Source organism: Sporothrix brasiliensis, assembly GCF_000820605.1.
Source record: "Sporothrix brasiliensis 5110 chromosome Unknown Cont20, whole genome shotgun sequence".
Lineage (NCBI taxonomy): Eukaryota > Fungi > Ascomycota > Sordariomycetes > Ophiostomatales > Ophiostomataceae > Sporothrix > Sporothrix brasiliensis.
The window spans coordinates 2,301,214-2,322,006 of record NW_024467139.1 but is presented as its reverse complement, the minus strand read 5'-3'; the positions used below and the strand labels follow the sequence as shown (position 1 = coordinate 2,322,006).

General features: G+C 55.3%; 8 protein-coding genes across 8 annotated transcripts; 5 read left to right on the top strand and 3 right to left on the bottom strand.

Moving 5' to 3' along the window:
• Positions 1-33: 33 nt before the first annotated feature.
• Positions 34-1,917, bottom strand: SPBR_06934 (phosphatidylserine decarboxylase; the record flags this gene model as incomplete). The annotated part of the gene is made up of 3 exons (XM_040765190.1): positions 34-1,195; positions 1,289-1,420; positions 1,532-1,917. 3 exons carry the CDS (start codon positions 1,915-1,917, stop codon positions 34-36), a joined length of 1,680 nt encoding a protein of 559 aa, XP_040616623.1.
• Positions 1,918-4,373: 2,456 nt separating this feature from the next.
• SPBR_07547 (uncharacterized protein) lies at positions 4,374-5,432 on the top strand (the record flags this gene model as incomplete). Its single annotated transcript, XM_040765801.1, has 1 exon — positions 4,374-5,432. The coding sequence occupies one exon, from the start codon at positions 4,374-4,376 to the stop codon at positions 5,430-5,432; it is 1,059 nt and encodes a 352-aa protein (XP_040616622.1).
• Positions 5,433-6,158: 726 nt separating this feature from the next.
• Positions 6,159-7,148, top strand: SPBR_07600 (rhamnolipids biosynthesis 3-oxoacyl-[acyl-carrier-protein] reductase; the record flags this gene model as incomplete). Its single annotated transcript, XM_040765854.1, has 2 exons — positions 6,159-6,268; positions 6,386-7,148. The coding sequence occupies 2 exons, from the start codon at positions 6,159-6,161 to the stop codon at positions 7,146-7,148; spliced, it is 873 nt and encodes a 290-aa protein (XP_040616621.1).
• Positions 7,149-7,460: 312 nt separating this feature from the next.
• Positions 7,461-8,947, bottom strand: SPBR_07187 (methyltransferase family; the record flags this gene model as incomplete). The annotated part of the gene is made up of 2 exons (XM_040765441.1): positions 7,461-8,690; positions 8,831-8,947. The coding sequence occupies 2 exons, from the start codon at positions 8,945-8,947 to the stop codon at positions 7,461-7,463; spliced, it is 1,347 nt and encodes a 448-aa protein (XP_040616620.1).
• Positions 8,948-9,690: 743 nt separating this feature from the next.
• SPBR_07938 (uncharacterized protein) lies at positions 9,691-10,190 on the top strand (the record flags this gene model as incomplete). The annotated part of the gene is made up of 2 exons (XM_040766191.1): positions 9,691-9,882; positions 9,948-10,190. 2 exons carry the CDS (start codon positions 9,691-9,693, stop codon positions 10,188-10,190), a joined length of 435 nt encoding a protein of 144 aa, XP_040616619.1.
• Positions 10,191-12,323: 2,133 nt separating this feature from the next.
• Positions 12,324-15,343, top strand: SPBR_06537 (importin beta-2 subunit; the record flags this gene model as incomplete). Its single annotated transcript, XM_040764793.1, has 3 exons — positions 12,324-12,425; positions 12,514-15,168; positions 15,242-15,343. The coding sequence occupies 3 exons, from the start codon at positions 12,324-12,326 to the stop codon at positions 15,341-15,343; spliced, it is 2,859 nt and encodes a 952-aa protein (XP_040616618.1).
• Positions 15,344-16,988: 1,645 nt separating this feature from the next.
• On the bottom strand, positions 16,989-18,664 carry SPBR_07047 (endosomal SPRY domain protein; the record flags this gene model as incomplete). The annotated part of the gene is made up of 3 exons (XM_040765302.1): positions 16,989-17,964; positions 18,029-18,311; positions 18,400-18,664. The coding sequence occupies 3 exons, from the start codon at positions 18,662-18,664 to the stop codon at positions 16,989-16,991; spliced, it is 1,524 nt and encodes a 507-aa protein (XP_040616617.1).
• A 1,321-nt stretch (positions 18,665-19,985) lies between these two features.
• On the top strand, positions 19,986-20,237 carry SPBR_08030 (uncharacterized protein; the record flags this gene model as incomplete). Its single annotated transcript, XM_040766280.1, has 1 exon — positions 19,986-20,237. The coding sequence occupies one exon, from the start codon at positions 19,986-19,988 to the stop codon at positions 20,235-20,237; it is 252 nt and encodes an 83-aa protein (XP_040616616.1).
• Positions 20,238-20,793: the final 556 nt, after the last annotated feature.

Genomic DNA, 20,793 nt, shown 5'->3' with positions numbered 1-20,793 from the left:
TTCTCTTTCATCTTTCTTCCGGTGTCTGGCTCGTTACTCGTTCACAAACCCGAGGGCCTGGCCCATCTTGATCTTCTGGCCCTTCTCGACAGCCCAGTGCCAGCCGGGCGTGCTCTTGTCGCTGGCCTCGCCGCCCACTGCGGCTGCGGCATCCGGCTTCGGAGCCTCGAACACAAGAACGACCGTGCTGCCCAGCTGGAAGCCGCCCATCTCCTCGCCCCGGCGCAGCGCGTGGCCGTGCAGGACCGGGCTGGCCGCAGCGTACGTGGCCTCCGCAAAGCCCGAGTACGCCTCGCCCCGTGCGGCCGCCTCCTCGGCCGCGCGGTCGGCTGCCGTATCCGTCGTCAAGCTATTGGTCCGCAGCTCGCGGTCAAAGTTGACCTTGATGGAGCCCACATTGGTCGCGCCGACCGGGATGTAACTGAAGAAGCCCCAGCGCCAACGGCCGAGCAGAACAACACGCTCGTTGAGTGTGAACAGACCGGGCAACGTACGCTGCAGGTACGGGGACACGCTGTACAGCTCACCGGCAAAGTGGCGGCGGCGCTCGACCACCCAGTTCGTCGGCGAGTGGAACCGGTGGTAGTCGCCCGGCGCCAGGTAGATGACTGCGTAGTACAACGCCGACTTCTTGTCCTTGGACATCAGCTGCGTGTACCAGGGCAGGTCCAGGTCGGCCTGCACCTCTGAGATGGATTTGGCCGACGGCAGCATCGACTGGTCCTCCAGTTCTGCCTCGGGGCGGTCGGTGACGTCGGGGCCGGAGAGCAGGCCGGGCAACGTGTACGAGATACCATTGACCTGGGCAAACTCCTCGTCGGCGCGGACCAGACTTTCGTCGCTGGTCAGTGCCACGTTGGCCTGGCTCTTGTTGCCGGCCGCCGTGGTCACAGCGGCGCGCAGGTTGGCTGTCGACGAAGAAGTGGAGGAGGCCGACGACGACAGCTGGCCGCTGACAATGCTTGGCGCGGGTGTGTGCTTGCCGAGCAGGGCGTCGAGGGTGTAGGTCATGCCCTTGACTTGCTCAATGTCGCCGCCTTCGATTTTGCCGAACTGTAGAATGCGGCCATCAGAGGGCGACGTCAGGGCGCTGTGGTTCGGGTCGATTGGCCGCACACCGGGCTTGAGGGTCCGATAGAAGAACGCGGCGAGGTTGGGGAATTTGTGAAGGTCCGGTTCCTCGACCTCACTCAAGCTGTTGTTACAAAAAACCGAAGATGTGAGCTACAGTTTTAAGGGAAAAAACGAACTGGCACAGAAAGGATACGATTGTGTGGCCGGTACTTACTTCACTCCGAAAATGTAGCTGTAGAGTTTGATACCTGGTACGCGCATGTAGTATGGAAGGGTGAGCTCATTAAAGCGTCCCCATAACCGAGAGAGCGCCTTGAGAGGTAACGTGGACATGACCTGGACCTGCCTGAAGACGTGGTGATGGGTGTTAGCAAAGCAGTTCCGGCACTTCACATGCTCACCGCCTTGGTCTTCCATATATAATTATAGCAAAAAAGAAACGGTTGTTGTTCCATACCAAGGGCCATCGGGCCGGATCCGCGGCCGTTTCTTGGGCTTTGTGGCGTTTTCAACTGCTCCGTGCTCCCCGTCCTCCTGCGCGGCCTGGCGGTTGCGGACTTTGTTGAATTGGACGAGGCCCAGGAAGCCAATGCCGAGCCCGACCGGGATGCGGTACCATTGGATTTTGGAGTTTTTCAAGGCATGACGGAGGCGGGCCGAGAAACGAGGCCGACGGAAGGCCTTTTGGGAGTAGAAGCGGAAGGGAGACGTGTTGATGACTAGGCGGCGAGGCGGGTTGAAGAGGATCTGGCGTTCGGAGAGCGAGACAGAGAAACGGCCGGTGGTGATGCCCTTGGAGAAACTGCCCCTGGACAGGCCGAGTCGAGACGGGGCGGACGCCATTCTGCCTGCTGGATGGGGGGCAAACAAAAAGACGATTAGCACGACGAAGCCAACGAGGATCAAAAGGAACAACATTTGTTCGATTTGGTGAGTCAATCAGGTAGGCGAACCATGAAAGAACCGAGTCGCCATGAAGTCGACTGGTTTGGAAGAGAGAGAGAGAGAAACGAGAGACGGAGAGGACGAGCAAGGGAGGGGGGGGTGTGGGTGGAAGCGATGCCAATTTCGGGTAGCTACAGCCACTGTGCATAAAATGAGCTGTTTTCTGTTGAGGTGATGATGGCGGGCAGGACGCTGGCATGTGGCAGAAACAGTGTCTCTGCCTGCCTTTCTGCTGTATCCCACCTAAAGGGGGTGGGAAGGGCGGTCAGGGAAGGCGCGACTGGACGCTAGGGAAGGGCATGGGCTGGTTCGTAGTGGAAATTTGGCTATCGACACAGTCTGGACGTGGAATTTGCGGGAGGACGCTGTTCCACATGCATTTTCTGCGGCCTGTACAAGAATCAACAAAACCTGATTTGTATCACGAGTGAAGAGCAAATGAGAGCCTGATCCGCTTGGCACGCATGCAAATACTATTTTCGCAACTGCTGCAGCTGCCGTCGAGGATTTGCAAGACATTGTACGCGCTGGAAAGGCAGCTGCTACTTGTCGCGTGCCAGCCCCTCACGTGACACTGAAAATGAGAATGCAGTTCGAATAGGGTTGCAGGGAATACGCTTGGAAAGAACTAAGGTTACAGGTACTGGCAGGGGTAAACGTACGCTAAAATGAGGGTCTTGAAGGATGTCGACCTGCTGTTGGAAACCTACTGAGTACTTGGACTGCCAAACGCCCGCGGGCCATCCATGGAAGATCCCGGTCGAGGTACCAGGTACTCTTCAAATTGCAATCATGTTGTAGCGACCCTGTGTACTAGTACTTTATGGTTGATGACCCACATTAATTATCAGCTAGCCTTCCAACGGCTGCTCGGAACACGCCAGGTGGACAGTTCGGGGGAGCTGAAGTGCTTCAGTCATTCGTCGTGCATTCATAATATTGAGTTGAAAGTACATTCGTACGCGCAGCAAGTACGACACACAATTCTGCACCTTCCCGCTTTGCTGTACGCCACTTTTCGTCGTTGTCCGTCGCTCTTTCCCTTTTCACCCTGTTTTGTCGCTTCCCTCTCCTCTCGCCTAATAAACCGCTCACTTTCAAATCTCTCGACGGGTTTCCATCCCCTTGTTCAAGACCTGTCGAAAACAGGCAACACATTCTCACAAAACCACCGAAAACCGACTACCGACCACCACCTTTTGACCGTGACGACGTCGCCACTAGATACCGCTGCCACCAGGTCCCGTTATGGAAGACCCAGGCCCTCCCGCAGGCTACGGAGACCTGACGGTCTCCGTCCGCCTGATCTCGCCCACGCAGGATCTCACTGATTTCCCAGACCTCTCTAATTTGCCCGTGTCGACCACCGTTGGCCAGATCAAGACCTTGATTGGGAACGAGTTGACCTTTCGCAACCGGTCGCCCGCAGGTATGCGGGTTATTTACCGTGGCCGGTTACTGGATATGGATGAAAAGACGCTGGCGGATGTGTTTGGTATCTCCACGGTCCGTTGCCCTTCTTGCCTGTTTCTTACCGCCCCAGTCCTTCCCTGCTTTCTGTTCTTTTCTGACTCCTCTTCGTTTGCTTCGATTTCTAGATCCAAGAGACCAGACTGCAAGTCCTCCATCTTGTTTTGCGGGACAGCGGCGCCAGCGCGAACGTGAACCCTGGGCCCGTTCCAAACGTTGGGATGGCCAATCCTTTTGCTCCGAGAACCGTTCCCGCTGCACCCCCGACTCTGCCTCCGCTATCTGCTTACCAAAACCATCAACCACAGGGGTCTCATGCACCCACTGCTTTCGCCGCGACGCACCAGCGAATCGACCAACATCCCGGGCAACATCCCACAGTACACCACGGGCCACCATTCAGTCAGGCCCAACAGACACAGCAGACCTCGGGCCAGTTAGGGGGTGTGCGTCTCGTTCGCGACGTGCAGCAAGAACTCCAATCGAGAGGCGGACAAATGGAGGAGTGGCAAATGCAGCAGGTTTTGCGTCTGCAGCAAAGACACCAAGAGCTCACCCAGCGCTATCCACGGCGACAAGAGGGGCTGCATGTGGTGGAGACAAACAGACAACAGGGAACACAGGCGCAGGCCTATACCACCGGGGCAACTCATGGATATGTGCAAAACACTGCCCGGCCCAACGTCTATGTATTGGAGTCGCCAACTGGTCCGCGTGCAGTTGTTGTCAGTGGTGTTAGGGACGCGCCCCGACAAAGCATAGTCTATGCGGATGTGGATACTATACGCCGAGAAAACCAGAATTTGCTGGCGGAACTTATCCAACAACAAAACCGACAAATTCAGCAGCAGAGACAGAGCTACGAAAACCTGATGCGACAAAATATGCAGAGCGTGGCGGTTCTACAGCACTTGCGGCAGCTCCACTTGCAAAGCGAACAGATGAATGAAGAGCAAGCTGCCGCCCAGCAGAGAGCAACACAGGACCAGGCAGGCCAGCTGGACCCAGCAGTCGGGGTTGGCCAAGAACAACAACAACAGCAGCAGCAGCAGCAGCAGCAGCAGCAACAACAACAACAGATGCCGAATCTGGATGCAAACCACCACCAGGGACTGGGCCTACAACCAAACAACCCTGGAGCTGGTTTCCTGGCAGCCATGTGGCCCCATGTTTGGCTGGTTACTCGCCTGGTGTTGTTTGTATGGTGGTTCACAAACCCCGATGCCAGCTGGACCCGCTGGATCATGGTGATCCTTATTGCAACGGCCGTCTTCATCTACAACACGGGTGTGCTTGACGGCCTTACTGACCAGATCTGGACGCCCATCCGTGCCCACCTCGACGGTCTTGTCAACCCTCAAAACGCAAATGGCCAGGCTGGTGCACAGAATGAGGCCGACGCTCAAAATGCCGCGGTCCCTGCTGGCGAGGCGAATACTGCTGTCAACGGTGCTGGCGAGGTTCCGCCCGCACCTCCCCCCGTTGGCCGTGCCGGTGGACGCGAACCCGACCCTGCCGAGGTGGCGGCGCGGCTGGTAGCACAGCGCCAGATTAACAACGGCCACCGTCTGCGGGATTTTGCACAGCGGCTGGAGCGCATTGGAATAATGTTCCTTGCCAGCCTGGCTCCTGGCATCGCCGAGCGGCACGTGGCTCTTGCGGAGGAGCGTGAGAGAGAGGAGCGACGCCGTGCCCAAGAAGAAGCGGAGGCAGCGATTGCAGCGGCAGCAGAAGCACAAGCTCAAGCAGAAGCCGCCGCGGCGGCGGCGGCTACAGCAGCAGAAGAGGGAGTGAAGAACACCAGCGACGAGAATGCAGAGACTGGCCAAGGTGCCCAGGAGGTGGAGCCCAGCTTGGAGGACGAAACTGCAGCCGTCGATGCGCAGTGGCAGATAGAGCAGCAGCAGCAGGTTGAGCGGGATGCGGTGGCCGGTGTGCAATAGCAATGCTGCTAGAATCCAAGAGACAGCGAGGTGGGAAATGGGGATATCTACGTGCTAAGAGAGCCGTGCCATTGGGCCTCGGGCAGGGGCAGTGGCCTATCGACTGATCGTTTTGAAGGTTTTTGTGTCTGGCTACATAAAATTGCGATTTCAGCCAAGCAAAGCAGCAGCGTGGAGCAAACATTGAAATGAATATCTACAAAACAGAAGCAGAAGTAAACAAAGTAACCATGATTTGAAAACAAAGCTGCAAGTGCGTAGAAGCATAGAATCGTTGCGCCATTGATTTTTACAAGGTACTTTTTCTACGACTCCGCATTTGACAATGCTCCCTCGGAAGTGTTGCTTTACTAGTGCTCCAATGCCGCCGGAATTCGAATGCGGTTCCCCAGGCCCAGGTGGAGACCGCATTCTGACCGTCGTCTTTTAGTGGAGTGGTTCGGAGCTACAGGCAGCTTTGGGGGCGGCGAGCCCGGGGCCTTCGCAGCTGTAGCGTGGAGATTCCAAAGGTGCCAAGACCGAGCCTCGGCAACTGCCCAAACAGGCTAAGACACAATCGTCGCATGGCTACTTCCTTTAAAGCTGCGAGTGTCACGCATCTCGACACGTACGGTGTACATTCCTTATAGAGCAGAGTATTCTCACGGACTCAAATCGAATCTACGACATCCTCCTTGTCCTATCACCTTTGCATCTTTCATCGCCTTTCTCGCCACATCTCCAGCCATGGACTACGATCTCAACCTCCATGACTTCTCGTCGATCTTCTCGCTCAAAGGCAAGATCGCCGTCATCACTGGCGGCTCTCGTGGCCTCGGCCTGAGCGCAGCTTCGGCGTACGTCTTCTCCCCCCTTTTTGTTTTGTTCTTTTTTTTTTTTTTTTTTTTTTTTTTTTTTTTCTTCCCGTTCACAGCCGTTTTGAGCGCCCCTGCTAACGTTCTTCTCCCAACAAGCATCCTCCAAGCCGGTGCCTCCAAGGTGTACATCAACTCCCGCAAGAAGAAGGTCTGTGACGATGCGGCCGCCGCCCTCAACAAGCTTCCCGGTCTGGCCCCCGGCGCCAAGGCCATCTCGGCGCCCGCCGACGTCACCAACCCCGAGGGCCTGCGCAAGTTTGTGGACTTTGTCAAGCAGGACAGTCCCGAGGGCATTGACATTCTCCTGGCCAACGCCGGTGCCACCTGGGGCGAGCCCTTCGACACCCACCCGGATGCCGCCATTGCCAAGGTGCTCGACCTCAATGTGCGCGCCGTCTTCAACACCATTCGCGAGTTCGGCCCCTCGCTGCTGCGCCGCGGCACGCTCGAGGACCCCAGTCGCGTGCTCGTGACGGGCAGTGTCGCCGGCCAGGGCATTGGCACGATCGGCAAGCAGGCCACCTTTGGCTACAGCGCCAGCAAGGCCGCCGTCATCCACCTGGCCCGCAACCTGGCCGTCGACCTGGGCCCGCGCCACATTACCGTCAACTCGATTGCGCCCGGCTTCTTCCCCACAAAGATGTCGCAGGGCCTGCTGGCGATGGCGGACGGTGGTGCGGACGGCGTGGCCAAGAGCAACCCGATGCAGCGGCTCGGCAAGCCGGAGGACTTTGCCGGCGCCGTAGTGTACCTGACGTCGCGGGCAGGCTCGCACGTCAACGGTGCAACGCTGACGATTGACGGAGGCGCCATGTGGCAGACGGGCCAGATGGGCGGCATTAACAAGTCGAAGATCTAAACGCCAGCGTCTGGGAGGTGTTTGTGGATAGGTCGAGATGCAAGGCACGCAACCATATATAAGAATTGGTTATGTTCACATTAGGATATTACACCGCATGTGACACACTGATGCAAGGGCAAAATAACGATATATAACGGTATTTATGCTGTGACGTTTTTGGTATGTAATCCCAAACCGCATGAGATGGGTATGTCGCCTGTCCGACGGGTATTGTGGCCCTGTTCTATGTTTTATTCGGTATATAGTGTATGGCATATGGTCTATCATAAACAATGCATACTGGCTTCCTCTCCTACTTTCCACGCTTTCCTAGTTCTTGCGTGCCACCCAATGACTCGACTTGTAGACGGTCTGGAGCAGCGACTGGTCGTCGTGGATGTAGGGTGTCTCGACACCCGTCTCATGCGTGACAACCGTGAACCCCAGCTTCTCGACCAGCGCCCGCACCTCGTCGTCGCTCAGCTCAAAGCTGCCCGGGTCCGCAATACCTGTCGAGGTCGTCGCGTCGTGTTCCCCATCACCGTCGTCATCCCGGCCGTGGTTGCCTGGCGCGTTGTTCTCAAAGTGCCATAGCAGCGGTCCAATGTTGATCAGCAGCCCACCAGGCTTGAGACAGTGCCGGATCGTCTCGATGTACCGGATCAGGTTTGGCGCCGTGTCGAGGAAGAACACACACGCCACGGCGTCGTACACCTCAGCATGCTCGGCGTCGCTGTACAGACACAAGAAATCGGCAGCGCACATGCTCATCGTGCCGATCCCGTGCTGGCCGGGCTGTAGCGGCTGCTGCATCTGCTGCATCGACGCATCTACAATCGCTTGGCCTGGGTGAACGTCCGGCACGGCGTACGAGCGCAGGTGGTTCTCGCGCACACGGTGGTTGGAGAAGGAGTGCACCCATGGGTAGATTGTGTGCTGGCCGGCCTTGCGCGTAAAGTTGAGAATGTACGACGACGCCAGCAGCTGGTGATATGAGATCTCGTTGCCCTCGGCCTCGTAGCCGGCGAGGCACAGGTCAAATACCAGGCGGCCCAGCCCCGCGCCGGGGACCAGTACTTTGAGGCGGCCGCGGTAATACCAATCGTCTTCGTGGTCGCTGTCCGCGCCGGTGGCGTTGTGTCCTTGTCCATCGTTGGCCGTCGCCGCAGCTTCCGCAGCCGTTGCGGCCACTTCCTCTCGCCGTATCCGCTCGGCAGCCAGCGCCCGCATAACAGGTCCGTAACTCTTTTCCCGCTCGTCCGCACCGGCGGCTGTCCAGTCCCGTAAAAACTGCCGCAGGGTGCTCCGCGCCTTGTCGACGTCTTGGTGCTTGGCAACGCCGGACCAGTGTGCCGGCAGCTTCGGTTCTGCGCCGGGTGCTGCTGGTGCTGCTTCTGCTTTTTGCGTGTGAGCATCATCGCTGCCCCCAACACGGAACGACTCCAAGCCAAACCGCACAATCTCGCGGGCCAGCTCCGCGTTGCTCTCAATGGCCTCGTCAACGCGATCCAGTGTTTCGAGATACGAGAAAGGCTTTGCCGCAAGCATTTTCCAGTGATCCTGGGACAGTGCATAGAACGACTGCCTTCGGAGATGCGTACAGTTGAAGTGCGATACCTTTGCGTATTGTCTGTGCGAGGTCAGTATGGATTCTTGGCTTCTTGGCTCCTTGGTTTGCTTCCCCAGGCACCGAAACAAACATACAGAAACGAGTCCAGGGCGCAAAAGAGCACTCTGATTTCCTCGGGATCTTGAATTGCGTCGTCAGACACCTCCCACCGGTTATCGCCGCCCGATGGTGGCTGCGTCTCGGCCATAACTGGTATTGTTGAATGGACCAGCGAGTAGGATGCTGGTTCTTGTCGAGTGCCTCACAGTCTCCTTATTTTTGTTTGGCCTCTCGCAGAAATCTTCCAGAGCTCGTCTAGCTGTTCTCTTCTGATATTGAGTCAGCCAAAGCTGTGGGAATGGGTTGAGTGTCTCAGTTTCAATGGCAATATGGTGGGGCGGGCAGCAGAAAGATAAGACCCAGAAAAAGATGGGATGAGCAAAGTTGAGCGCAGACAAAATCGTTCCTGAGACGGCCCTGCTGGTCGATTACATGGCTGATTTAAAATCAGTCTACCGTGTCACTTTTCAAATTCCTCGTCTCTGATTACTAGCTTTTTTCCATTTTGGTGGCTGTTCATCGTGCCTGCCAGTTCTTTGCTCTCGTTTCGAGTCTCCACCTACCACCCCTTCCTAGCTCGAGCTATCCTTAACTAGTTGCACCTGCTGGTTTTGCTCTATTTGGTGCTCTTCGGCTACTGTCAGGGGGTGCTTTCCACCGCCGCGAATCGCTGCACATGGCGGGGTTGTGTTTTTCAAAAAGTTGGGCGGTACCTTCCGCTTCGTGCACTCCAGTCTTCCCTTTACTGACTAACGTCAGCCATTGCTCTTTCTATTGACCTGGCCACAACTTCAAGCCCCGAAGCATACGCAAACCTGAAGCTCATACAGACTGGGCTCTACTATATACATACCGCCTACTTAGACCTGTCCGGCACGCACTCACCTCACAATGGCTACCGATCTTGACAACACCAGCGAGACTGTGACGTTCAGCACGCCGCTGCCGCGCGCCGTGGACACGCAGATTCACGTCCGTCTGACGACCCGCGATAAATGTCTTATGCTCTTCGTCACAACGGCTGGCACCGAGGACGGCGAGACCCTGGCCCCAATGGGCTCATTTGTCTATGCTGTGCCGGATGTACGTCTGCCCCCTGTGCGGTTCTGACAAGTACCAGTACCAGGAGATCTGCTAACAACCAAAAGCGCTTCAAACCGAGTGAGCCGCTGTGCACAAACATCTATGTCGAGGAGAACTCGCTCGAATTCGCTGCCCGCCTTGCCCGTCTTGTCGTCAAGCGCACCCAGCAGCCTGTGTACGTGTCGAGCTCGTTGAGTTTGGACCGTATGGGCCTAGGGGGCACCGTTGAGGAGGTGCTCGAGGCGTTCCAAGCCGTCACTGCAACGCTTTTGCCTCTACTTCCCAAGCCTCTCCAGAATGGAGTATAGGATGTGGGTGACCACAGTCGCCCAGACAATGCAAACGGCGCGTTGAATACAAACGTATACGTCGAGTCTTGTCCGCCCTCGTGGTCCAACAGATGTCTCACTCGCACATAGTGTCGCTGTCCGTTGGTTGGACCTACAAACCAAGATGCAGACAAACAGACAAAACGGTAAAACGATACATAATGATGTCTTACAGATGGACGGCAAACGGACGAGCAACCGCACCAATATCTTTTATACAGAGGTAGCTTTTTTGCCAGCCACCATCTCATTGGCCAGACCCGGCTTAGCGATGTCAAGGCACGGGTGTCACAGAACAAACGGAGAGTAACAAAAGAGAACAGCGGCGAAGAGAAACAAAAAGCGGTGTAATACTGCAAACGGCCCATGTCGCTGCGGCCACCCGATATAGGCCACGGCAAACGTGGTGCTGCTGATTCCCTGGCTGTGGGAACACGAAGTTTCACGAAAACGGCGCCAGGACAAGAGCAAACAAGGGACTATGCAGAGGACCATAATTTCGAAGACACCCTCAAGAGTAGAAAAAAGAGGAAGGGAAGAATATGGAAGATCAGGACTTGCTGTTACTCTGCGGAAAGAGTCTAGCCTGCAAACGGCAACTGGAATGGTAGGATCGGGCGCAAACCCAGGGAACTTGTTTGTCTTTTGTCGGACAACGGGAGTGTCCAGAACTGGCATGGGCTCCAACACCAACGAGGCTGTCAGTAACGGTTTGCTTTACGGAGGGCACATGAGGCCAGCTAGCGATCGTTGGACGCCAGAAATGACGCCTCGTACAGCGCGTTCTGCACGTTTCCGCCACTGCGTCTTCCGCTATCCTCTCTACCAAGCCAACGAGGCAGAAACTCGACCAGCCGACCTTTCATATACTCCGTCACCGCCGCTATTTCATCGACCTATCCTGCCTATTCCTTCCCGCCGCTGGATCACGAGACTTAAGCAAAATCGTCCCCTACAAGTATACCTGAAAGCAAGTGGCCGTCTGAGAAAATGGCACCGGAAATCTTGATACTCATCCGGTGACGCCATTTCAATGTCGGTCTATCAGTCGGGCTCTATCGCTCACCTACCGCTACATGATGCCTGGATGCACGTTTGTCGTTTGAACTTTGCCATTCTTGTACGCCGTCGAGAAAACAAATATATACTATAAATATGGCATCCACTGGTTCCACCAGGTGTCTTGCCCACCTTTGTCATCTTGCAGCGCCTTCAGACGTCGACGGGAGCAGCGGCTTCCCGTGGCCCAACGTTTCTGTCGTACAGTCGTGCAAACAAAATGTGTAAATGGATGGCATTTTGAACGCTAGTGGAGCTTGGACGTTTGTCCTGTCCAGGTCACCAGGATGAAGTCAATGAATTAATGAATTATTTTTATCAAATTTATTGCAACTGTTTGTAGTTTTAGTGGAGCAGGAACAGTGAAGCAAAGAGGGGCAATTGGCCGTCTCATCCCACCACCACCTGCCAATCCTGGCTTTTTTGGTGTCAACACGGTTTTGCCTTGCGCCAGTGCCCTGTGCCCAGCCGCCACCCCGCTTTAGCCTGGTTGTCGCCTAGCACGTCAAACTTTTGCAGCAGCGAGGCAGCTCTCTTTGGGTTGCTCCTGCCTCTACAATGGACTATCAGTAATAATGTATATCTTACTGGCGCAACGCTACTGCTGTGCAAAACGTTTCGATGGTCCCTTCCCGTTTTTGTGCCAAACCCTGCCTGCCGACTAGTATCACCAGGTCGACTTCTGTGCAGCTTCTTAACGGCCCCTCAACATCTATTCCGCATCCCTCTTCTTTCTTCCATTCCCGGTCTCGACCGCGCCTCGCCACAGCTAGATCCGTCTCTCTGGCAGTCTGTCCCCCTTCGGCTATACTTGACTTTCGTGCTTTCACCAGCCGGGCTGGTTGGGTTGCACATCGCTGCATTGTATTCGTGCATTTCCTTTGTCGCATTGCTGCAGCGGAGTAGACCACGAAACAACAGGCGGCGAACCAGAGCCCCAACTCCCACCTCGAGTCCTCTCACCGCGTCTCTTGCGGTCTTGACACGGCGAACCCTGGCCGCCGGCGCCTTTTGTTGTCTTTCTCTTCCGCCGCGATCCCTACCCCCGTCAACATGGCGTGGCAACCGGCACCCGAGTCTTTGCAGACTCTTATTGGGTGTCTGAAGGACTCGCACAATGGCTTTGACAAGGCTGCCCAGAAGCAGGCCGAGATTGTGAGTACAGCCTTGCCTGCAGTTGCAGGAAAAGTTGCAATTGTAGCCAGACCGCAGAAAATGGACAGCATGCTAACAATCTTTCCAGATGCTCGGTCAAGCCAAGGCGTCGCCCGACTTCAACAACTACCTGGCGTTTATCTTCTCGAACCCTGCCCCCCCGGCCGGTGTCAGCCTCACCGCGAGCGATTACGGCATTGTCCGCATGGCTGCCGGCATCATGATCAAGAACACCGTCAAGAACGCATATAAGCAGACCCCTGATGCCACAGTTGCTCTCATCAAAGCTGCGGTGCTTCTGGGCCTCCGCGACGAGAACCACCCCGTTCGCAACTATGCCGGCAACATTGCGACCGAGATCATTCGCCGCGGCGGAGTGTACGCCTGGCCTGAGCTGCTGAACGACCTCCTCAACATGATTGGGAACACCGACGGCCACACTACCTCTGCCACCCAAGAGGCGGCCATGTCCGCCATGTACAAGATCTGCGAGGACAATGCCAAGCTCCTCGACCGCGAGGTCAACGGTCAGCGGCCGCTCAACGTTCTCCTGCCGAAGCTCATTGAGGCCACGTCCAGCCCCCTGCCCCGCGTGCGCGCCCAGGCATTGACGGCTCTCGGCGAGTTCATCCCCCGCAAGTCACAGGCTATGCTCGCCAACATCGACGCCCTCCTCAACCGGCTGTTCCTCCTGGCCCCGGATGCCAACAGCGATGTGCGCCGCGAAGTCTGCCGTTCATTTGTTCTCCTGGTCGAGTCACGCGCCGACAAATTGACTCCCCATGTGGCGGGTCTGGTTGACTACATCATTGCGCAGCAGCAAAATGAGGACGACGAGGACTTGGCCTGCCAGGCTGTGGAGTTCTGGCTCTCTGCCGGCGAGCACGAGGACTTTTGGAAGAGCATCGGACCTTACGTCACTAAGATCGTGCCCTCTCTGCTCGAGGGCATGGTGTACAGCGGCGAGGACATTGCTCTGTACGGCAGCGCCTCTGATGACGACGAGGAAGATGACCAGGATGAGGACATCAAGCCCCGCTTTGCCACACGGAAAACAAACCGGAACGCCAACGGATCCGCAAACCCTTCCGGCGACTCGGCCAATCAGGGCAACAACGACTACGAAACGCTCGGTGGCATGGACGAGGACGATCTCGAGGACGGCGAAATTGAGGACGAGGCCGGTCTGGACGCTGACGATGGCCTCTTTGACGACGGCGGCGACTCGACCTGGAACGTTCGCAAGGGCTCGGCAGCTGCGCTGGATGTGCTGGCCCGTGATTTTGGCGACGCCATGTTTGAGTGCATCATGCCGTACCTGACCGTCAACTTGAAGCACCCCGACTGGCCACAGCGCGAGTCGGCCGTCTTGTCGCTCGGTGCCGTGGCAGAGGGCTGTATCACGGCCGTCACCCCGCACCTGCCGAACCTCGTCCCGTACCTGGTCACGCTCCTGGACGACCCGGAGCCCCTTGTGCGCCAGATCACCTGCTGGACTCTAGCCCGGTACTCGCAGTGGGCCATCGAGCTGACCGAACCTGCCCAGACTGCCAGCTATTTTGTGCCAATGATGGAGGGTTTCCTGACGAAGATGCTCGACAAGAACAAGAAGGTGCAGGAGGCTGCTGCGTCGGCCATGGCGACGCTCGAGGAGAAGGCCGGCAAGAAACTCGAGCCGTACGCTGGTCCCATCATCAAGCAATATATCAAATGCTTTGAGAAGTACAAGGACCGCAACATGTACATTCTGTACGATTGTGTCCAGACCCTGGCGGAAGCCATTGGCCCTGTTCTGGCCCTTCCTGAGCTGTCGGGTGAGCTGATTCCGGCTCTGTTTAAGCGCTACGACAGTGTACCCGACCAGTCGCGTGAGCTCTTCCCACTCCTCGAGTGCTTCTCTTATGTGGCGATGTCTCTTGGTATAGTGTTTGCTCCCTACGCGCAGCCTGTCTTCCGCCGATGTGTCAACATCATCCACCAGAACCTGGAACAGTCCCTGGCAGCAGCCAGCAACGCACATCTCGATAGCCCTGACAAGGATTTCCTTGTCACGAGTCTGGACCTGATCAGCGCCATCATCCAGGCCCTCACAGAAGAGAAGGCCTCGATGCTCGTGACTGACACTCAGCCGGCCTTTTTCGAGCTGCTCAGCTTCTGCCTGGAGGATCCCACTGACGAGGTGCGCCAATCGGCCTATGCCGTGCTGGGCGACTGCGCCAAGTTTGTCTTCCCTCAGCTGCAGCCGTGCCTGAACACGATTCTGCCCATTCTGCTCAAGCAGCTTGACATGGACAGCATTTTGGACGAAGAGATCGACGCGGGCTTCAGTGTCATTAACAATGCATGCTGGAGCGTCGGAGAGATTGCTATTCGTCATGGCAAGGGAATGGCACCATACACAGAGGAACTGCTGAAGAGCTGTGTCGAGATCATCACCAACCCCCGCGTGCCTCGCGGTGTCAACGAGAACGCCGCCATTGCGCTTGGCCGCCTTGGACTGGCCAGTGCCGAGGCCCTGGCTCCCCACTTGCACACCTTTGCGGACGAGTTCCTAATCTCCATGGACGACATCGACCCGACCGAAGAGAAAGCCACCGCCCTGCGTGGTTTCACTCTTGTGGTTGCACAAAACCCGCAGGCGATGGAGAAGGTTCTGCTGCACTACTTTAAAACGATTGCAACGTACGAGGACATCAACCTCCGCAGCCCCATCAAGCAAGAGCTGCACGCAGCCTTCCAAAATGTGGGTCCCTGTTCTCCATTTTGCTACTGAATATGTCGACTGTGCATTTGTTTGAGCTAACCTTTGCTTTTAGATCATCCTGGTCTACCGGCAGATGATCCCACAGCTCGACACGTTCCTGGCCCAGCTGACGACTGAGGAGCAAACTGCGTTGAAAACCCAGTACCGCATCTGATACCACCGACAAACGCACACTGGGTTGTAAGGTGCCTCTATTACTTTCTTACCATGCGAGTGCGTTTCGCGATTGTATATCTTCAACACGATACGAACGCCATCATCTCCATTTCCCCCTTTACTCCATGTCTTTCACAGTCAAATAAACGACGGCTCATATACCTTCGTCTTTTTTGTCTATTTTTTTGCGTTTCATTTAACCTGCAGTAGATAGTGTGTGTTTTATTTTTCATTGTTTTTGCTTGGATAGCCTTTGTTTTCTAGTCTTTTTCCCTATAGTTTATTGTGTTTTGGTTCTGTTGTCTTTTCTCAAGGAGAAGGAAAGTGGATACTTTTTGGAGAATGCAAAGAACGAGAATAATGACCCGCAACGAGGAAAAAAATCATGAAAGCACGCTCACGATCTTGGGGAGGAAAATGCCAGGTGCAAAGCAAGAAAGCGATCGGTGACTGATTACTACGGGACAGCTCAGCAAGATTTTAGTGAGTCGATCTTGGGGATGGTGAGAAATGAGAGAAACAACGGAAAATGTTACGAGAAGGAAAACAAACATCACCATGAAGTATCAAGATAAGCACAGATCATAAAACAGGAGGAGTTACAAAAGCACAAGAGCTGGACAGTAACAAGGCAGGAGAAAACGAGTACCGGGAATTTACTACTGACTATTGATGAGCAGGCGTCTATAACAGAGATACAGTCATTAAAGAGGAGGGAACGTCAAGGCACAGGAGGCGATTGCCTTTTTCTCCACATGTCACATTGAAACGATAGGAAGCATATTATATAGATAGCAACACCTAAATGCTAGATAGACACAAAACATTATAATGTAGCACAGTATTTTCTATAGGCATACATCACTGCATCAATATGGTATTGTTGGTTAAGTTGGTTTGAAACAAGTTAGCAGAGATAGGGCATTGCTATGAGAGTATATAAATAATAAGCACAAAAGAACAAAAAAAGAGGACAACAAAAACCACAAAGTCAACGCCTGCAGACGCCACGCTCGAATATCCCAAGTGTACGTGTGGGATGATAAAAAAAAGACAAAGGAAAGCAAAAGAATGCAAACGATGAAATAGAGCCGGCCAAAAAGCGCCCCCATCGGCCAGAAAATGAATCGGATACGAAAGACTTTAAATCAAACTGCCGCTCCAACCAGCCGGGACTTTTTCCGTTCTCGTGCCTGGTACCCGAACAAAAACCAAAAGGCAAGCTTTTGTGCGGTACCGTGAATATATCGTAGGTATATATGTGCATAGTTCGTGTGTGCAGTGTGCGTGTGTTGAGAATTTGTGTGTTTACTGTCGAGCACCAACTCGAGCACTGACTCCGTCTACTCGAGTTGAAGACCTCCGTCGTCCAAACCTCATTTATGCAAGGGTTGTTCTAAGAGAGCGGACAAAAAAAATGTATATATGGTATCGTGTCGTAGATTCGTGCGCAAGACAGTGGGTCGTTTTGCGATCGCAATAGCAGCGAACGCTAGATATCGTCCCGCCCTTAGGTCCTGACCCAGTGCCGTCATGACTGTGTCGTGACATCATTCATGGTATCGAGATTTCGGCCACCAGTGCCAACAAAAAGGAAAAGCGCGAGGCCCGCTGCACCGCACTATGCAGGTCGCGTTCCCGCGTTACCTCCCGGATAAGGCACTGTTGCTGCGATCTGGACTGGCGCCTTGCTGACCGGCGCCTTGCCGCAAGGCATCGTTATAGCTCGGAATGGGCGGTCCGCCAATCGAATGGCGAGGCATCCGGCGAGCAGGATTGTTGCTGCGAACAGGTGTGGCGGCCGATGCTCCACGGCTCCGGCCAACGCGAATCAGGGGCGTGTCTTCGCTGTCTGTACTGTTGCGACGGCTGCCACTGTCGGATAGTGGTGGACTCGAGTACTGAGGTGGTGGCGTCAAGTCTTGATCTTGCAGACCAAGGCCAATCCTGCTCTCGCCGTTCGCTGCTGCTGCACTACTGCTACCTTCTCCGGCATTATCTGTCGGTACGAGTTGGGCAAGTGAAATATCAGTCGGGCTTCGCGCGGGGCCCGGGCTTGTTGGTGGCAGCATGCGGAAGTTGCCAGACCGAGAGCGGCCATGTCCTGGGTCGAAAGCATTGTTGCGGTTGGTTGAGTATGTCTGGACAGACTGGCTGTAGCCGTGGCCCCGTTGCGGAGCAGCTGCGCTCGTGAATCCGTCTTTGCTGCCAGTCTCCAAAAGAATGCTGCCCTGCTCAGAGCCATATGGTGGCGGCGGTGCAAGGGAGCCGGTCATCGGGGCAAGGCCCCACTTCTTGACGTTGGCCTCGATGAACACAAAACCGGCCTGGCCAAAGTTGACGTGGACAATGGCAGGGCCGTTGGCGCCCACGGCCGGGAAGAAGTTCTGGGACTTGAGGCCGTGGGTAATATCCTCCAGTCGCTTTCCGTTGCGTGTGAAGAAGATCGAGCCCGTTCGTGGACGATAGCCAACACCGATGACATCGCCTTGCACAAACGGCAGTCCGTATGGTGTCGCATTGAATGGCTGATTGTAGCGGCGTGTGCCGGATGACAGGTATGCTGCGGAGAACTTGTGGAATCCTACGTGAGTAAACAGAGTGTTAGCAGTTGGTGGTCTTCTCCGTGGCTAATGGCAACGGCAGTGCCAAGAACTTGCCTGGCAGGCGGAAGAGAGGGTACGGCTTCGTCGCCATGCCGATGCTGAGAAGTGTGTTATCGGGCTTGTCGTAGATCTTGGCCTCCCAATAGTACACCTCGTTCTGTTTTGGCACGGGCAGGTTGCTCATGACGGTGCATTCGGAGTCAAAGAACTCGATCTCGGTCCGCGCCTCGACGAAGCAGTTGGCGATCTCCAATTCCGGTTCAAACTCCCAGGCGGCCACGCCCTTTTCTTGGATGGCGAGATACTGGGAAAGAGAAATGTCCGTCGGGACGGATTCTGGAGGGTTCGCCGCGACAAACGCTAGATAGAAATAGATTGTTAGCAATGCTTTTCGGATTCCAACAGTACGTGTTTTACCTGGTGGCAGTTGTTGCGTGTCAGTGCGTACCTTTGGCGCGCAGATATTCTGTCCGCTGCATGTCGTCCATCGTCTCGAGTGCTTCAGTTTCCTCTCGTATGAAGGCCTGTTCGTCGTCATATTCACCGGGCCGACCGATCCGGTCGAGGAAGATGCGACCGGGTGTCGTGTATCGGAGAAAGTAGACGAACAGGAAGATAAGGAGGATAATGAAGAAGGAGCCAAAGGAAGACAGTATTCCAATGACCACGCCGCTGAGGGCGCTGTCCGGGTCTTCTGCCCGTAGGTGTGGCATTTTGGCGGCTCGTGACTTGTTGTGGTATGTTTGTGCGTCCTTTGTCGATGGAACTCGATGTGTCTGGGAAGCGAAATGGCACTTGTGTGCTTTCACGACTTCGTTGACGTTTTGTTGGTCCGAGAACGAAACATGCGTGACAGTGGCGAAAACGGTTTGAGAAGGAGGGGGACGGTGGAGAGAGGAGGCGTGGCGTCAAAAGACTGGCGGTCTGCAATATTATACAATGCACAACTGTCGCAGGGTCGATGGCTTGTCGATGGGACGAAACGGGGGATGAAGAAGGGATGGAGGAGGGAGGTCGTCGATGCGGCCGGCCGAAGGTCGAATTTAAAATTCGTAGCGTTTCGGCGGCCGGACCTTGCGGGACAAACAAAGAAGGGAGGCGAAATGTAGAGTCGACTTTTTAACGGGATGCAGTGTCGGAGAATGAAGAACTCGTCGTCAAAAGAAATCAGACGACAAAATATGGCGAAGGACAAATCGAGGCGAAGAAAAAGAAATAAAGTTCAAAAACAACGCCCACACGAAATGTAGTTCAGTGCAGATTTGGAATCGGGCTGTTGCGCTGCGGATGACTGGAGTGACGTACTCTGCTAGTATGGAACTAGGGACGAGTTGAGCAGGTTGAGGCAGCAGCGTTTTTACTGCGTAAAGTCCCTTTGTGTGGCGGTTCGAGTGGGAAAGGCAGGCCTATCGCAGGGCTATCGCAGGGCGAGTCGAGACGAAAGTTTGAGACGAAAGAGGTCGACGCAGTCGACAGGACGAGGACAGAGGACAGGAAGAAGGAAAAGGAACTGAGATTGAGGAGCCAAAAGTGAGGAGCAAAGGAGAGACGACTCGCGTGAGAGATAAGCAAGACAAGTGGGTGCAAGCACCGAACGAAGTAAAGCAGGGCTGACAAGGCGTAGAGTCAATCAGGAACGATGCAAGGGACACTGCAGAGAGCACGAGCGAAATGGCAGCAGAAGGACGAATAAGGAACAAAATAAAACGAAAAGGGGAGAAATTGAGGTGAAAACAATTGCCGAGATATTAGGAAAGCCCCCAAAGCCAAAAGAGGAGTTGGAGAGGGAAGGAAACGACGATCAAGGCATGGATGACGCAGGAATGGAAGGGCCACCTGGGGAACCGAAACAGAAAGAGCGAGCGAACCCAAAGCAAAAACAGGTGATGTCTTTGCTGTGGGCGGAGAAGGAAAGAAGGTTGGTCGCAGTGCAGCAAACTAGTGCTGGTATAACGTTGTAGTGTGCGGGCGGAGAGTCCAGACGACGCAAGAAGAGGAGACAAAGTGATGGTGAAGTTGCAAGGCGACGACACCATGGAGGAAGGCACACTGGCACACGAACGGGGCGAGGAAGCGGCGACGCACGCCAAAAACAAGGACGACGGGCGGCGACGACTGAGTGACGGCAGGAGCTACACCAAAAGCGAGCAGGGAGGGTCAGACGGAACAGGTGGGCGGGTCCCAGTGCTTGGGTCAGGTGGATGGCAGGGCTCTGGTTGGCAGACGATGGAAGTGGTCAGGCCGTTCTGGCCGCACTTTCCCTTTCAGATGCAGTGTGCTGCGTAATGCTGGACTCGCCCCAGCTCAGTCTGCCGGGGCGCAAACCGCACTTACCTTCAGAGCAGGCAGTGTCAGACTCAAAGAGAGAAGGCCCCATTTTTCGCTTTTGCAGATGTTAGGGCCTTGGCGGGGGATGCACTTGCCAAAAGGCAAGGCAAATACTGGAAACGGCGTTCCACCACGTCAACATATCATTGTCTCGAATTGAACGCCGTTGTCAACCGCGACGGAGAATACGTTCAAGCAACGATGTTCGATCCGTATACGCTCTGCTTTGCCACTGCCATGCTCTCTCTGCCGCATCTCACACGCCTCTCGCATAATAGGGGCCGGTTTGCGTTGCGTGGTCCCAAGTTTCAAGAGACGCGCAGGCCGTTTCAGCCGCGAGAGTCTGTGTTCTGAACAGACTGCAATTGGGCATGGAGGGCGACGGGCTCTGAAGGATGAATACAGGGACGGTACTGGGTATAATGCGACTAGTAAAATACGGAGCACGGGGTCTTACGGCGTATAATGCGACCTCTTGAGACTCCTGACCGCTCTGACCTCTGACCATTCGGTA